Genomic DNA, 17057 nt, shown 5'->3' on the forward strand with positions numbered 1-17057 from the left:
TCAACTTTTCAACCCCGACGACCAACGTTAAGAGTCTGTGGAATGTTGCATGATCCTGTCTTTTTTCTTGCGAGCATGTACGGGCTCCGGCAAACAGAAGAGTGCCCGCGAGTGACGAGCGCCGCCTCTGATATGTATTGATTCGTCACCGGCCCGTGTTCCTCTGCGCCATCGTTGCTCCGGGTGACGTGTTCTTTTTGCATTTTGCATTCGCTCTGCTTCTTCCTTGAATCTCTCTTCGGGGACATTTTTGCATCTCTCGTCGGTTCATCTTCTGCCTCTTCTGTGGTTTTGGTGTCTCATTTTGATCGTTCAGCTCCTCTTTGTGGTCCTTTTTTTAATTCGTTCGAGGACAATATGTGCTTCTTCTCGGTCGTTTCTTTTTTTTTGTGTGTCCCGGATGATTTGGATCATCTCTGCAGATGTTCTGAGTGTCTCTGGAGACGTTTAAATATTCTTTGTGGAGGGTTTTGTGACCGTTTCTCTGATGCTTTTTTAGATGAAGATCCCCTGACCTCATTCAGTGATCCATCCATTGTCGCACACAATCGATGTTAATATCTCTAGCTATCTATCTATCTTTAAATATCCATATTTCCAAGTATCTAAATATCTTCGGCCAAATATCTCAATATCTATTTGGATACCTCGATATCAATCTATTGCTATTTCTGAGAATCTATCTCTAAATATCTCTTTCGCCCTTTAAATATCTCTCTATGCATCAAAATATCTTTGTCTATCTAAATATCTGTATCTCTCTACCTCAATATCTTTCCCTTCTTTATCTCAATATCTATCTATTGGATCTATATCTATCTAAATGTCTATGTCTAGATTTGTGTTAACATCCATTTCTATCTAAATCTCTCTCTCTCGACATATTTCTTTCTATCTCTATATACGCTGCTCAAAAAAAGTAAAGGGACCACTTAAACAACACAAACGTAACTCCAAGTCAATCACACTTCTGGGAAATCAACCTGTCCAGTTAGGGAGCAATACTGATTGTGAATCAATTTCACCTGCTGTTGTGCAAACGGAACAGACAACAGGTGGAAATGAGAGACAATTTATCAAGACAGCCCCTATAAAGGAACGGTTCTGCAGGTGGTGACCACAGTCCATTTCTCTGTCCTCGTGGAGGGGGCCGCAACGACCCGGCAGCAGGCCCGCTATCTGCTCCTTTGTGCGAGGAGGAACAGGAGGCCACACACACACTACTGAGCCTCATTTGGACTCGTCTTGAGGAATTTCCACAGAAGTTGGATCAGCCTGTGATCTGATTTTTCCACTTTTTATTTTGAGTATGATTCTGAATCCAGACCTCCATGAGATAACGATTTTGATTTCCATTGGTCATTCTTGTGTTATTTTGTCCTCGACACATTCCACTATGTAACGACTAAAGACTTTCAACTGGAATATTTCATTCATTGAGATCCAGGGTGTGTTGTTTAAGTGTTCCCTTTTATTTTTTTTTGAGCAGTGTATATAACTATCGTATCTCTATACCTGCATCTAAATATATCTATGTATCCATCTAAATATCAGGATGGCTGGATTCGGCCCGGGTTCATCAATGAAGCAGATTCGGAGGCGATTAACAGGTTTTTCAGACAGTTTATTGTTTGGATAAAGGGAGCCGAGTGTAAACGCTGTACAGTACAGCGTGTCGAGGTAAACTGACTGAATGGAAATGTTTTGCGAGAGAAACAGCTGAGTCCCGAACCACGCGTGATCCACGCGTAACATGGAGGAAAAAAATTTAAAAAAAAAAGACTGATGAGGTCAGCAGGTTGGATCAAGTAATGAGACGGAACGAGACGGCGACCGGTCGGACGTAAAGACCCGGAAACGCGCCGAGCCCGGCCGTCCGACCCGTCTCCGTCCCGTCCCGAAAGTGATAAGGAATCTTTCGGAGAGAAGCTGACGTGCAGCTGTAAGATCTGTCATAGCGACGTAAGATCTATTATTATTAATAATAATAAAAATGATGTGTTTGGAGTTAGTGGGGGAGCTCGTGGGCCACCAGTTGGTAGTGGGCGCCGCAGGACGGGCAGCGCTGGGCCTCGCCCTCGTGCAGCCAGAACCAGACCACGACCGTGTTGTCTTCTTCACCTGTTAAAAAAACAAAACAGGAAAGAGTTCAGAACCGGAGGACGTGCACCCGACGCCCAGGTGTGCTCGCAGAGTCGCGTTACCGACTTTACCGAATAAACCGAATGTTAAAAGAAAATATCTCGTGTTTAGATTCATGTTGGGAACGTTCCGGAGAGTCAAAACGTTTCCAATTTTTTTGCTCCGCAGTACACGAAAGAGACGTTTCTAAAAAAAAAAAAAATAAATAAAAAAAAAAAAAAAAAAAAAAAGGAGCTCCTTAGCCTCATCTTTACCGGCCTGGGACACATCCTGCCTGGGCTGGAGGTCCAACCACTGAATCAACGGGTTCCTCTCCAACATCGATCATCGGTATCGTGAGAGGAAGCCCCGCCCCTCACAGGCTATTTGGGGTTTTTGCTTTGATTACGCAGTTTTAATATGTTCACAGATCGACCACATCACACATTTGCACCGGCTCCTTTAGAATTGATTTCAAGATTTAACTGTTGATTTTTTTTTAAAAGACACTTCACAGCCTCTCTTCCCTCCTGTTTAAAGCTTTATTTAGCACCCTAAAGGTGACGAAGCGTTTTCAGTCCGAGCCCCCGAAGTTATGGAACGAGCTTGCCGGAGGAAATAAAGGTCTGCAGAGTCGGAGACGTCTTTTAAATCTATTTTTAAAACGCACTTTTATCGGAGAGCCTTTGCCGAGTTGAGGGATCGACTCTTATTTCTTTTATAGCCCGTTTTAACGCGATCATTGAGTTTGTAAGGCTTGGTGGAATTTGTTGTAATGGCTTATTTTACTTGAAGCACTTTGCAACTGGAGTTCAGAAAAGCGCCACACCGATAAAGTTGAAAGGAGCATTTCGCCCCTCAACAACACCGTCATCTGTCGAAGTGTAAAAAGCCGAGTCGTGTTTGTGCATTTTAAACTTACAGATGCATCCCACAATCCTCTTGTTGGTGATGGAGGGAACCAGGTGGGGGTCGGCCTTTGAGCCCGCGTATCCCTTCGGCTTCATCGTGCTGTAGGGATCCTGGAGGAGAGAGGACGAAGAGGAGGAGGAGGAGGAGGTCAGGTCAAAGGTCGAACGATGGCATTTCATCCAATCAGATCTCATTAAGTTCATCTCGCATCATTTTGTAAGATTATTCATTTTTAAACGAATCAGCGACTCCGTTCCGATCTGTTGTTGATAAGAAGACAGAAATACGAGATTACAGAGACAGTGAATAAATTAATTGACATTTACGCTCAAAATGTGATCAAGTGGGAAGAGATTACAGGAAAAACGCGTCAGTGTGTCCCAGCCTTGGTTTTAAAGGATATATTTTAGGTTTAATTTGTATTTATGCTTTTTAAATATGCGCCGTCTCCTCTCCCCACATTTTAATACATCGACAGCAGTTCTACAAACTTTACATCTGGCTTTTCTTGTCGAGTCGTTGTTTTTGAGCCGAGGCTCCTGAAATGTTCATTTTCATCCTTTTTTTTTTTTTTTTTTTTTTTGCTTTCGTTAGCAGCTGCAGGAAAAAAGCAACATGTTGACTGAAGTGATTGTTGACGAGCGGGAAGGAGATAAAAAAAAATTTAAAAAACAGCTCAGTAAACAATTTCAGTGACACCATATAGAAAAATACTGCGTGGAGAATATTACGTTTGGCTCAAATTTAAATAAAAACTCCACGATGTTCCAGGTCGCTTTAAAAAAAATAAAAAAATTGGTCCAATTATCTGACTTTAATGTCTGGAGGAGACTTTTAAAAAAAAATTATTTCATATTCCAGTGGGAACGCTGCCATTATTTAATTAACACTCTCCTTGCTGGATTATTTCTGTTATTCAGCTGCATTTGTAACTATTTTTAAATAGTTTAAATCTCCGGTTAAGAGTTTGGAACCGAATAACTGAATATTATTTTTCTCCTTTTTTTTTTTTTTTCCTGGTGTGAATTCGTCTCTTAATTATTTCACTGTTTGCATCTGAACTCTTGTTACGAGCTTGTCGGTCACCTGGAAAGTATTTTATTTGAATGACGCCCACAAATAAAGTCTGACCGACGCTGAACTCTCGATTCACTTCCAGAGAAACGACAGCAGAAGCCTTTTTGTCTTTGGAGGTCTCGTCTACGCGTCTCTCGATTTGGATTGGATTTTTGATATTGTGTAAATAAATAATGTTTCATTCCCCGTTTTACAGACCAAACTGTGAATGCCTCGATGGAGGCTGTGCCGTCAAGACGCTGGCGGACGAAAGCAAGCTCGTTACCTTTCCCTCCTTCATGGCATTCATGATTTTCTTCTCCAGCCCGGTCGCCTGCTCTTCATCGGTGGGGATCCCTGAAAACACGGCAAACAAAAAAGACGCGTGAGGACGACGGGCGGTCGAAACCGAGCAGCAGCGACTTCAGTCTGGATCCATCAGCTGGTTCGTTTTTTAAAGTGATCGAGAAGTTGGTCAGTTTTGTGTATTATGCAAAAGAAATTCACCGGAAAAAAATTTAACACAATTTTTTTTGTTTGTTTAATTAAAAAAAAAAAAAAATAAAAAAAATTATAATATTTAACAACAACAAATAAATATGCAAATATTCTCTTTTAAAAACACTGAAACCTGCAAATATCCGACACTTAACAAATCTCAAAAATCTCTTTACCCTTCAGCGGCTAGAAAAGTTCAATTATTCAGGTTTCTCGCGGGAAAAGAGACTTCAAAGAAAAAAAAATTAATTCACACATGTCTCTTTACTTTGAACTAATTTCTCAAAACTGGAGCAGAAAAGTTGAACCGAGATCTCAAATCAGTCGATCGCAGAAGGGTTGTGTTGAGACGCTGACGTTAGAAAACGACACTTTACAACATCACAGAATAGAGGACGTAAACGTGGACAGAATATCTTTGTAACTCCCTTCCGGTTTGTAAGAAAAGTATTAAAAACAAAAATAATAATAACAGCTGACCTCTGGCAGCTCGCATTGCATTGGTTAGTTTCCGCCTAAAACTCGACCGTTTCAGGTCTTTTAAACTTTCCCGAATTTAAGAAAGTGTAATCCTGACTCTAGCGATGACGAAGGTTCGTGTTTTACGAGCCGCGATAGTTGGACGACACGCGATTATTAAAAATGTTGAATGAAGTCTGGCCTGAGCTGCGGTGACGTCACCGGCCACAGCGTCCCCTCCCCCCTGATTGGCAGCGTTAGCTGTCCTTGCCGCCGATAAAAAAAAAAACTTATTTTAACCGATGTTTCGGCCGTTTTGCGGACGTCGTGTCTCGGCGCTGGTTTCGTTCTCACCTCCGGCCCCCATGCCGCGGGTCAGAGCGGGGACCCCGGCCGCCCGGCAGGTGGTCGCGGCTCTGACGGCTGAGCGGAGCAGTAACCTTGCAGCCATTTTCGCTTCTTTTTCCGTTATCGCACTGCGGTCGCTCGATTATGACGTAGAAGCTCGCTTCTTCGCGTCGGTTCAGGTGCTTTTGGTTTGCGTCTTTATCACAGCAGCGTCCTCCTCCGCCCTGCTGCTGGATAAACACTAACGTGATGTATTTCTTCTTCTTCTACGTTTAACTTTTATTGTTATTAAAAGTTTTTATGTGCATTTAAATCCTATGGAATTTATTTGCCACAGCTTTCCCTCGAAAGGCAATAAAAATAAGTCAATAAATAACAACGCAGCAGGTTATAAATAAATAAAATAATCAAAATGTAACTAGTAATACTTGAAATACTCTTAAAAGAAATTCCTGTAAATTTCTGTCCGGGCTCTGTCTTCTGAATACATTTTTTTAATAAAACATGAACCACAGGTTACAACAGTGCAAATAGTTTAAATAAGATTTAGCAAATTGCAAAGAAAAAAATTACACATAAATATCTATATACCATAAATTAAATTTAAAAAAAATTAAGGTGCAATTAATTTGTGTATTTAAACAGCCTGAGAAATATTGGAAGGGTTTAACTCAAACTGAAAGATGCCAATAAAATGAGTCAGCTGGATTATTGTGATTAACTTCATTGTTGTAATGTAAAAAAAAAAAATTTTTTAAATTGATGGGCTGAAGAAAATGGTTCAGCACCTCCATATATTTCTGACTTCTTATCTGAAAATATTTTAAAAAAAGTTTTCTCGGGTCGAGTCGTGCAGGTTTGTTAAATGTTTCAACAATAAACAACATAAAAATATGATGAAATAAATGTTAACAAAAACCTCAGGACTTAATTTTATTTGATTCTTATTTTTTTTCCTTCATAACAGCTTCATGTTTTATCCAAAGATCGTTTTCTAGCCTTGTTAACATTCCCTTTCTGCACTTTGAGCTGCATTTCATGTATTAACGGCGCAGTTCAAATACAGTTTATTACAACATTATTGGTCAGCGTGAATCTCCCTTTGTGTTTCGGTTTGGTTTGACGCCTTTTAATGCCGTCGCTTCATTCCCGATCCGAACAGAAAGAAAAGACTCGGAAACGTGCGCGGATACGTTTTCAGACAGTTTATTGGTCGGCTGAAAGGAGCCGAGTGGACCGAGTGTAAAGTTGTACAGTACAGAGTGTCGTTGTAAACGGACTGAATGGAAATGTTTTGAAAACAGCTGAGTCCCCGAACCACAGGTAACATGGAATAAAAGAAGAAGAAGAAAAAAAAAAAGAGTGATGAGGTCGGCAGGTTCGATCAAGTACCGAGACAGAAAACAAAAGACGGAGACCGGGAAGTAGACCGAAGCCCAGCCCGGCTCGTCTTCGTCCCGACGGCGAGAGGGAGGTGAGGGGCGTTGGGAGTTAGTGGGGGAGCTCGTGGGCCACCAGTTGGTAGTGGGCGCCGCAGGACGGGCAGCGCTGGGCCTCGCCCTCGTGGAGCCAGAACCAGACCACGGCCGTGTTGTCTTCTTCACCTGTTAAAAAAACAAAAACAGGAAAGAGTTCGGAACCGGAGGACGCGCCGCTCCTGCAAGCGCACCTGACGCCCGGGTGCTGCCGGCGTCACCATCTATTCGGTGTGAAAAGCAGCGCCACCGTGAGGGCAGACTGGGAACAACAGCAGCTTCTATCACAGCGTGGCATTTCAAACAGGCCGAGTAGCGTTTCCCAACCTGTGGGTCGAGGCCTCCGAAAAGGGTCTCGGGATAAATCTCTTTAAACAAAATTGACAGAGAAGAAACTTGAATTTCTTATGAACAAGGTTTTTCTTTTCTGACTTTGGTCCTGTGAAATATAGCGCCGTCATCATCGTGACATTTTAATTAACGATTAATTATCATAAAAATGATTCAGATCGACTGTTAAATTTGTCCTTTTCTGTTCGTTATACGCCACTTTTTGTAGTTTAAGCCAGATCAGAATCTAATATTCAGTCCCTCCAGGATTTCACTGAGCGTTTAAGTGATTGTTTTTGATCCAAAATGTTTTGATTTTACAGCAGATTTTCTGTAATTTGTGAAGTTTGGAGTTTATTGCTATAAAATATCCGGAAAAAAAAAAAAAAAATTGCCAGTCTTCTCTTTTGTTGACGAAATCTTTTCCAGAAAATTTGCAGAAATTTCGCAAAATTCTAAACTGAATTAGCGTTTATCATTGTGATCAGAAGATGATCATGATTTCCTGGTGGGACTGAATAAAACGCATAACAGATGTTTTGTACTATTTTCCTTAAAGAGCTCAGAGCCAAAACACTATCACTAGTTGAAAGGAGCATTTCGCCCCTCAACAACACCGGCATCTGTCGAAGTGTAAAAAGCCGAGTCGTGTTTGTGCGTTTTAAACTTACAGATGCATCCCACAATCCTCTTGTTGGTGATGGAGGGAACAAGGTGGGGGTCGGCCTTTGAGCCCGCGTATCCCTTCGGCCTCATCGTGCTGTAGGGATCCTGGAGGAGGAGGAGGGGGGGGGGGGGGGGGGTCAGGTCAAAGGTCGGGAGGTCGAACTATGGCATTTCCTCCAATCAGATCTCATCAAGTTCATCGTTCATCATTGATGAGTTCATTAAGTTTTAAATACTTCGGTTCATATCTGTTATTGTTAAGAAGCAGCTCCTGCATTCATCAATATTATCGTTAATAAAGTCTGATTAATGCCGACGCTCCAAGCTGAACACGAGCTGAGCAGCAGAAAATAATAAAAGGTCTCCAAAATATGAACAGCAGAAAATATGAATATAATATCCTATAAGTGTATTTAAAAAATTATCATATTTTTTTTTTGTGGACATTTTATAAAACATTTTTTAATGTGGACCAGTCCTCTGACTTTAATGTCTGGAAGAGAGTTTTTTTTATTACATATATTATTATCTCATATTCCAGTGGGAACGCTGCTGTTATATAATTAACACTCAACTTTCTGGATTATTTCTGTTATTCAGCTGCATTTGTAACTATTTTTTTAAATACTTGATATTTCCGGTTCAGAGTTTGGAACTGAACTCTTTTCTCCAGTTTGGTTTTAAAATGATGTCATGAGCACCTTTTCTATCGAGAATGATATTGTTCTCCTTTATTTTTAATTTTCCCTGGTGTGAATTCGTCTCTTAATTATTTCACTGTTTGCATCCGAACTCTTGTTACGAGCTTGTCGGTCACCTGGAAAGTATTTTATTTGAATGACGCCCACAAATAAAGTCTGACCGACGCTGAACTCCCGATTCACTTCCAGAGAAACGACAGCAGAAGTCTTTTTGTCTTTGAGACGAGACAGACGTCTACGCGTCTCTCGATTTGGATTTGATTTTTGATATTGCGTTAATAAATATTTGTTTCATTCCCCGTTTTACAGACCAAACTACGAATGCCTCGATGGAGGCTGTGCCGTTGGACCCGGAGGATGAAAAGCCAAGCTCCTTACCTTTCCCTCCTTCATGGCCTTCATGATTTTCTTCTCCAGCCCGGTCGCCTGCTCTTCATCGGTGGGGATCCCTGAAAACAAACGCTGTTAAAACAGGACATGGAGGAAACTGAAGTAAAATCAGCTGATTTACCAGATATTTAGATGATTATTGGCTCAAGATTTGTGACGTAAAACTCGTATTTTAATGAAAACTTCTGCTGCTGTGACCTCTGCTATCTTTCACGTTTCGGCCACATACGAGAAACGAAACCATAAAGTTTAGTCGAGGACTGCGACGACAACAGCAGCAGCTACTGAAATGAATGAGACTATTTGTCCCCATAAATAAGTCTTTAGTACTTCTAACGTGTGCCGAATTGAAGACAGTTTGAACTTAGTTATACTACGGGAAGAGTTTACTGTTTTACGAGCTACACAATTTAAACGACACCGTTTTTTTGATAAAAGCCTCGTTTTTTTAAATGAAGTCTGGCATGATTCTATCTCGCTGGGCCAGGAAGCGTCCCCCGGTTAGCAGCGTTAGCTGTCCTTGTCGCTAATAGACCATCTTATAACCGATATTTCAGCCGTTTTCCGGACGTCGTGTCTCGGCGCTGGTTTCGTTCTCACCTCCGGCCCCCATGCCGCGGGTCAGAGCAGGAACCCCGGCCGCCCGGCAGGTGGTCGCGGCTCTGACAGCTGAGCGGAGCAGTAACCTTGCAGCCATTTCTCCTTCGTTGTTGATGCCTAGTCGCGGGGTAATGACGTAGAAGATCCAGCTATGCGTCACTCGTTTTCGACAGAGCAAAAAAAAACAGTTTATTTTATTTTATTTTATTTTATTTTATTTTATTTTATTTCATTTCATTTCATTTCATTTCATTTCATTTTATTTTATTTTATTTTATTTTATTTTATTTTATTTTATTTAAAACAAGGAAATTTAACAAGTACTGTACACATGCAGGTATATACATGTATACATTAGGTTTATTGTTTTTACTTTAGTATCTGGGTTGTTTTTATTAGAATAAATTTGAATAGAAACCTTATATCACACAAATTCTTGATACCCAGTAAGGCTAGAAAAGTACATTTAAAAAACAGATCAAAGTTTATTTTTTAATAAATATTACACAGCTAGACTCGAAGAACAGCCGTTTTTTTGTTTTTATTATAGACCGACTTTACAACAGTGTGTTATTTCATTGATGTTAAGCAGAGACACGCCTTTAACATCACAAACTAAAACAAACATCAAGAAGAGACAAGAGACATATTTATCTCCACGAAAATAAACATGAAAAGAGCAACGAAAGCTAAAGAAGTTCCACGTAGTTGGCCGGAAACATGCCGTAGTGTCCGTCAGGTCCGTATCCTCTCCACCAACCCTCATCCAGCATTTCTATCTGGGTTATGATGTCATCAGGGTCAAAGGTGATCTCAGTGTCGTCCACTGTGGCGGACAAGTGATGGCAACAAGTATGTAAATTAAGTTTTATCTACATAACGACTTTCAAAACAAAAGCTACAAACAGTGAACCATGAAACAAACAATAAAACAGATATAAAGATATCCAGAGAAGAGCTAAAAGTAACACCAAAATTATTACTTGCAGAGACTTTGACTGACAAGTAGAGTTTTGTATTGTCGGCATGAAAGTGAAAGAATACATAAATACATAGCTAGCTAGCAAACCGTACGTAACAGGTAGAGTACAGCAGGCGTAGCAACTCGTAAACAGGCCGCTGATGCCAGTGTGCTCCAGGTTTTTATACCCGTTCCTGTGAAAGGGGAGGAGTCATGCAAAGTGGAGCTCTGTGTCTTCACGGAGCCACCGTTGTAGCCCCGCCCACAAAATCCTGAACCGGAAATTTCGACTTTTTACTACTTTCTAACATTTATAATGCGTTTAGAAGCAATTTTCTGAATTTGCTTTACACAGATTTTAAAACATGAATAAATGTAAAAAAGAAATAAAATAGGACCAAGAACAGACTCTTTTGAAACCGAGTTCAATACAGCCATATTAAAAAATGCCAAGCAACCAATACAAGCTTGTTAATTAAGATCAACTTAGACAGTAACACGTGTTTGTCTTTGATGACTCTGCATGTCTGACCTCTGCAGGGAGCCATCCTCACAAGTGACAGAAAAATCATTGGACCTCACAACTGACAAAAACAAGAAAGAGTGTGTGTACATACAAGCCTGGTAGTCGTAAATAGCCCTGGCGCGGACGTCCTGTCCACTGGCGTCCGCACTGTGGTCTTCAGCCTGATGTTCAGAAACGAAAGACCAAAAATCATTTACAATGTTTAAAGCTTTTAATTCGGTAACTTTAACCTCAGTTATGTTTTTTTCTGTTTCAGTACTTTCGATACAACTCATTTTTTTTATGCTTTACCAATGGTGCCTGCCCAAGAAACCCAAAAGTCTGAGTTAGTGAGTGAGTGACTTTTTCAAGTTAAAAGCTCTGATTTCAAATTAAAATCCTCTGTTTCAAATTAAAAGCCCTATTAGAAAACCCTTTAGATCTTCCAATTGATTTGAATTCCATACTTTGCAGTCGGGATTAAAGACACGTACACTTTGTTTTTGGTCTCACTGACAGTCGTTTTGAGTATGTGGTGATCTGTAATATCTGTAAACCGTAAAGTGAACTCACTGCTGCTGCGTTGGGGAACAAAACATTTTCATACAGGTCCTCGTCGGTGCCTCCCGGTTGTGATACCTCGTACAGATTCTCTTCAACTGGAGTTTCCTCTGTAGATTATTGACATTGAACAATTATTGACGGCTTCCTGTTTGCTGATTTCATCTTTTAAAGGATCAATTCTCAAATCAACGAACTAATTCATTGAATAATTCTATAAACTCAAAACTTAAGAGATTTATTGATCTATTGATTGGTATCCTACCTGGAATAGCTTCATCTGCGTCATCATCAAACTCATCTGACCATTCCTCATCTTCTGTGTAAACAGCTTATGTGTTCATGAAAGGAGGAAAGAGAGACATCATGTTTTATGTCACAATGAAAATCCTCCAGCAGCGACCGTCTATAAATAAACACTGTTATATTCATATTTAAACGATGTTGTCGCTTTCCTCTCTTTCACAGATGACTTTTCGCTCCTAATAAACGTTTTTCGGACAACATGTTGTACGTTTATGTGACCATCACCTTGTCTTAAAAAAAAAATGCATATGTCCCTGTTTTTAGCAGCGCTTTGTAGCGCATTACTGCCGCTTGAAGGTGGCAGTAAAGCACCTAAAAGGCCGTTTGTTAACCGCCATTAGACAACAGAAGAAGAAGAACATGTGTCTGACCTGCAGGCTGAGCAGGTGAGACGGGTGTGACCGGAGACAGGGGGGCCAGGGGAGTTAGGTGGGTCAATGGGGTCAGGGGGGTCAGGGGGATCATGGGGGTCACAGGGGTCAGGACGGAGGGCGGGGCCTCAGCTGGAACAGTGGACGGAGGGTCCTCAGGCTCCACCTTATCAAACGCCTTCTGGGAGAAAAACGGACTCCGCAGCTTCCCTGAGAGAGAAAACACGAACGTGAGCGACTCATGTCAACACGTTGTTGTTTACGTTTACGTTTGTTGTGTTGTTTACCAGGTTTGGATGGAGACGGTCTGTCGCCGGCCTCGAAGCTCTGCTCCTTCTGCTTGAATATGTCTCTGGGATTGAATGATCTCTGGGAGATCAGAGATTTGGCCTCCTGTGGATGAAAGGGAGTTTTTAAAGGGGACATGAAAAAAAAAAAGTAGAGTCTAAATTGAAGCAGCAGAGGTTGAGATATCCTGGTATTTAGTTCAAGAAAAGGCAGGATCCTACATTTCCCACAATGCAACTCTGTAGTTTCTTTCATGAGATTCTCCTGAGTCCAGTAAACTCTTTCAAACTCCACATGTTCAGTTTATAATCACAATAACAAAAATAAAAAATCAAATCTAAGACACAAGCCTTGAGAAATAAAAACTGAAGGAAACTTCGACTCCCAGGGTGCATTTTGTTTTGGATCATCCAATCACAGTGCTTCAAATTCTGGCTAAAAAAATAGAAACGGTAAGAATGCAGGCTTATATTAATTTATCTTCTAATTTAGGGCAGTTTCGTATTCGTCACCATGGCAACAACGACTGAGACTCGTGGGTAATGTACTATTTAGAGCCGTCCACCGAGATCATGTAAAAACAGCAGAAAACAAATTAGGAAAAAACTGGCGATGAAAACATTAAAAACCTGTACAATGCTTTCATGTTTCTGCTGCAGTCGAAAATATTAATTATAATTATAATTATTTTTTAATACAAAAAAAAAAGACTTGAAACGTTCTCGGGTAGGAAACAAAGACAGACTGATGGATAGACGAATAGCAACATAATCAAATCTGAAAAAAGGAACCAGCAGTAAATATTGAACCACAAACAGGTAAAAATGTGTGTATAAATCTTCTACTTAATCAATCATTACTCACATTTGCTTTCTGAACAGATGCAGCCGAGTTGATTCCGGTCACCTTGTTTCTGTTTTCCTGCTGATCCTGCAGTCGACACATCACATGACGTTAGACTGTTTGCGATGAAACATCGGCACGATTTTTTTTCCGTCATTTTTGTAAATGATGTTCCAGCCTGGTGCACTGACATAACGTGTAATACACCCGTCAGTCCACCAGAGGGTTAGCCGTGAAAATTACACGCATTAAACAATGCGAGATTAAACAAACCCACGTCTTTCAGCTGGAGGACATAATGTCGCATAATTTGTTCATCTTACCTACGGTATGTTAAATACCTAACAGTAATGTATGATAACATTACTTAACCACGTGGTTTTTGCTGCCCAGACCACATGTGTGTAATTTTCACGCTGAGGCGATCCAAAACACGACACCGACACGGTGTCCTCTAGTGGACCGCTGGGTGTATTACACGCTTTGGTGTGAAGGTCCAGGCTTTAAGACGCTGGATTGGATCAGCCGGAGGGTCGCATGCGCTAAACTCTACGGCGTTGTGATTGCTCGTTTCTCTGTGAGTAACGTGGTCTGTAACCTTAAGTCCCGGGGATATTATTGCTTTTGAAACCACGCGTTCGACTCGACAACCGTTTGAACGTTATCGTTCACATACCTGAATCTGTTCACTGAGTGTTACCGGAGGACTCCACTAGAGGGCGCACCAGAGAAACAATGACATAATTAGAACATTTGACTTTTCCTGAACAACAAACATGGCGACGATCGAGGAGGAGGGTCACTACTTTGCTGGTTTTGAGATCACACAGGGACAAAACGCCATAGGCTCCGCCCACACTCCGGTCTCGGGCTTTCCCCTCACACCTCCACACTGCCCCTACAGGTCAGCTGTGTATTACATCTTAACTTCTGAGGACGTGCGCAACCGACGTCAGGCATTCATCATGCTGACGGGTAGTTTAAAGCAAGTTTTATCTCCGACCTAAACCTCCCACAACATAAACAAATATAGCGTGTCCCTCCCGCAGATCCAATCAGTACCAAAAAAAAAAAGTGTTAAATGATCTCACCAGTCGCTGTTGCTCCCTCTCTCTCTCCTCCTCATCCTCCTCTCTCCGCTTCTGATGAATCCTTCAACACAAACACACAAACGGCTCAGTTTCAGCGTCTCCGACTCGCCTTCGTTCGTGTTGGCCGAGAGTTCGACTCACTTCTCCTGTTCGATCTGCTGAGCCCTCTCCTTCGCCCTCCGCTCCCTCTCCTTCGTCTGTCTCTCCTCCATCTCCATCCTGTCCCTCTCCACCTTCTGCCTCTCCTCCTGCGCCCGCTTGCCCTCGTCCCGTCGTCGCCCCTCCTCGTCCCTCTGAAAGGAAGAGAGTGTGTTGGGTCGCGGTTAAATTAAACTGCAGGAGTTCAGGTTTACGTGGCGGCGGCTGCGGTTGCGACGAAGGAGAAGAAGGAGGAACCTGAGCTTGAACCCAGAAGTCGTCCTTTCTGGTTTGTTGGATTTCCTCCACGGCGTTTGTTTTCCGATACACCGAACCCTGTCGTGTCAGAGGAGAGGTATCAAACACATATTTTTACCTCCTGGTCTGCAGATCTTCTTCTACACATGCTGTGATTTATGGACGACTTAGGGGCTATTTTTTTAAAATGTAGCTGTAGGTATTGCGTCTCTAGATTGGATCGGCTGGAAGGATTCACTGAACTCTACGGTGCTCTGATTGGTTGTTTTCATTGGTTGTGGAGCTCAAATGGCCCCTGAACCTATCGTCAACCTTTGGTCCTAACCTTAAACGTGTAACAGCCAATCGCAGGCGACGCGTTCCTCCCGCTGATCCAATGTAGCCGTTAAGACCCACCGAAATGTTTGCCTAACTCAGCGCCCTTTGCTTGGTTTTCATTTGTTGTTTTGGTGTTTAAAGTTTTCTGCAAATTTTCTGAATAAATATCATAATTTGAATAAATGTCTGTCGGGCCACGTTCCTGATCTCATCCTGAGTCTGATAAATACGATGACGACACCTAACGGGAGAGACATCAGCAGACGGTGAGTGTAAATCGGTGCGTCCTCTCACCACCGGTCCTCTCGGTGCGTCTCTGAACTCCTGTGTTTGTTGGTGGAGGTTATAACTGCCTCCAGACGCGATGCCCACTTTCGCCAAGATGGCGTCCGGCTCCACGTCGTCCTCGCTGCGGGCGTTTATGGTCACGTGGGCTCCCTGTGATTATAATAATAATAATCAAACATGATGTTTTTTTTATTTATTTATTATTTCAACATAAAAGTTCATTAAAAAAAAAATCAACTTAAAAAAAATTTGTTTATATAAAAATACTTTTATTTTTTTTGCATTTTATTTACAGGAAGAGAAACAATTGAGGTCCGACTGACCTTCAGGAAACCTGCCATGGAGCTCACGTGGTTGGCGTAGATTCCTTTCCGAAACTCTTTCACACCTTCACCTGTCTGCACGCACGCGCGCACACACACACACACAGACTTAAATCAATCTGTTGTGTGTGTGTGTGTGTGTGTGTGTGTGTGTGTGTGTGTGTGTGTGTGTGTGTGTGTGTGTGTGTGTGTCTCACCCAGTTTATGAGGACATATTTGGGCAGACCAGAGTTGGGGTCCTGGACTCGACAGAAGGCGTACATCACCTTACCGCTGTTCAGCTCCTCCACCATCTCGTGCAGTCCCCCGTCTACACACACACACACACACACACACAACACACACACACACACACACACACACACACACACACACACACACACACACACACTGTGTCTGTGTCCACTGCAGTCTCTGATCTCCAGGACCTGACGTGGTCTTCTGCTGCTGGAGTCCATGTACCTCGAGGTTGTCGTGAGTCTGGGCTCAGTTCTAAAAGAGGTTATCTGACCTCTGACCTTTGACCTCTCTCATCAGGCGTCTCCTCCCTCAATGTTTTTCTTTCTCAGTGAAACTCACTCAGATCAGATTCTGGTCCGTGAACGTTAAACGAAGCTCCTTAACCTGCAGCTGCAGGATCTGATGCTGCGCTGCAGCCGCGTGATTGGCCGATTGGATAACTGCACGAGGAAGCCGGGGCTCCTAACAAAAACGAGTTTACGTTTTAAGTGCCCGAAATATGCCACGACTGTAACATCTGGACGCTGTAGTTCACGATGCGTCGTCACGGTTACACGAGCGGCAAAATCAGCCAAAAGGTAAAACACTTTATACATTTAAATTACCTCCACGTGCTTAATTTCACACTTTTGTCCATATTTCATTTCATTAATGTCTTGTCTTGTGTTAAATTTGATCTGTTTTCATAAGTTGTATTCATTAATTTATTTTTAATCACATTTGAACATGTTTACATGTTCCTTTATATCAACACCGCATGTCATTTTCTTGCTTTGAAGTACTTTGAGCTGCATTTCTTGTATTAAAGGTGCTATAAAAAAAAAAAGTTTATTATTATTTATTATTATTAATATAAAAGTGGCCTATTTAATGTATTTCGAGGTTTCCTGAGCCCTCACCTCCCGTCTCTGCCAGACGGACGTCACTGCTGTTTCCCTCGTAGGTGAACAGCGCCCTGCGAACAGACAAGAGACAGCAAGACGTACAACAGCTGATCACAAAGTTCAGCC

The 17057-nt window shown here is 41.9% G+C and overlaps 3 protein-coding genes across 4 annotated transcripts in view; all 3 read right to left on the minus strand.

The window, feature by feature from the left end:
• Positions 1 to 1603: 1603 nt before the first annotated feature.
• LOC138208842 (cytochrome c oxidase subunit 5B, mitochondrial-like) lies at positions 1604 to 5531 on the minus strand. The gene is made up of 4 exons (XM_069167013.1): positions 5401 to 5531; positions 4376 to 4446; positions 3044 to 3143; positions 1604 to 2121 (listed from the first exon to the last, which is right to left on the minus strand). The coding sequence occupies exons 1-4, from the start codon at positions 5495 to 5497 to the stop codon at positions 2009 to 2011; spliced, it is 381 nt and encodes a 126-aa protein (XP_069023114.1). The 5' UTR covers positions 5498 to 5531; the 3' UTR covers positions 1604 to 2008.
• Positions 5532 to 6789: 1258 nt separating this feature from the next.
• Positions 6790 to 9676, minus strand: cox5ba (cytochrome c oxidase subunit 5Ba). The gene is made up of 4 exons (XM_069166999.1): positions 9557 to 9676; positions 8945 to 9015; positions 7871 to 7970; positions 6790 to 6998 (listed from the first exon to the last, which is right to left on the minus strand). The coding sequence occupies exons 1-4, from the start codon at positions 9651 to 9653 to the stop codon at positions 6886 to 6888; spliced, it is 381 nt and encodes a 126-aa protein (XP_069023100.1). The 5' UTR covers positions 9654 to 9676; the 3' UTR covers positions 6790 to 6885.
• Positions 9677 to 10036: 360 nt separating this feature from the next.
• Positions 10037 to 17057, minus strand: part of LOC138208853 (drebrin-like protein B) — a 7405-nt gene continuing 384 nt past the window's right edge. The window contains exons 3-17 of one of the 2 annotated variants that reach the window (XM_069167038.1): positions 16947 to 17002; positions 16005 to 16117; positions 15808 to 15882; positions 15491 to 15634; positions 14879 to 14956; positions 14624 to 14775; positions 14483 to 14543; positions 14068 to 14103; positions 13413 to 13478; positions 12548 to 12653; positions 12261 to 12470; positions 11849 to 11914; positions 11596 to 11693; positions 11135 to 11204; positions 10037 to 10382 (exon numbers count right to left, since the gene is read on the minus strand). In XM_069167038.1, the coding sequence (XP_069023139.1) occupies positions 10246 to 10382; positions 11135 to 11204; positions 11596 to 11693; positions 11849 to 11914; positions 12261 to 12470; positions 12548 to 12653; positions 13413 to 13478; positions 14068 to 14103; positions 14483 to 14543; positions 14624 to 14775; positions 14879 to 14956; positions 15491 to 15634; positions 15808 to 15882; positions 16005 to 16117; positions 16947 to 17002 (1468 nt within the window). In that variant the 3' untranslated portion in view covers positions 10037 to 10245. The remainder of the gene's footprint in view (positions 10383 to 11134; positions 11205 to 11595; positions 11694 to 11848; positions 11915 to 12260; positions 12471 to 12547; positions 12654 to 13412; positions 13479 to 14067; positions 14104 to 14482; positions 14544 to 14623; positions 14776 to 14878; positions 14957 to 15490; positions 15635 to 15807; positions 15883 to 16004; positions 16118 to 16946; positions 17003 to 17057) is intronic. The other variant, XM_069167049.1, reaches the window with a different exon arrangement.

This window comes from Embiotoca jacksoni, unplaced genomic scaffold (assembly GCF_022577435.1).
Source record: "Embiotoca jacksoni isolate LCO1_2020_lvr unplaced genomic scaffold, fEmbJac1.0.p SCAF_10, whole genome shotgun sequence".
Taxonomy (NCBI): domain Eukaryota; kingdom Metazoa; phylum Chordata; class Actinopteri; family Embiotocidae; genus Embiotoca; species Embiotoca jacksoni.

Excerpts from the sequence above, each read along its gene's own strand:
- cox5ba (XM_069166999.1), bottom strand. The coding sequence starts at position 9,653 with ATGGCTGCAAGGTTACTGCTCCGCTCAGCTGTCAGAGCCGCGACCACC. Across the intron at positions 7,971-8,944 it reads AGGCCATGAAGGAGGGAAAG|GATCCCTACAGCACGATGAG; the intron begins GTAAGGAGCTTG and ends CTCCTCCTCCAG. Across the intron at positions 6,999-7,870 it reads GAGGATTGTGGGATGCATCT|GTGAAGAAGACAACACGGCC; the intron begins GTAAGTTTAAAA and ends TTTTTTTAACAG.
- LOC138208842 (XM_069167013.1), bottom strand. The coding sequence starts at position 5,497 with ATGGCTGCAAGGTTACTGCTCCGCTCAGCCGTCAGAGCCGCGACCACC. Across the intron at positions 4,447-5,400 it reads CCGCGGCATGGGGGCCGGAG|GGATCCCCACCGATGAAGAG; the intron begins GTGAGAACGAAA and ends CCGTGTTTTCAG. Across the intron at positions 2,122-3,043 it reads GAGGATTGTGGGATGCATCT|GTGAAGAAGACAACACGGTC; the intron begins GTAAGTTTAAAA and ends TTTTTTTAACAG.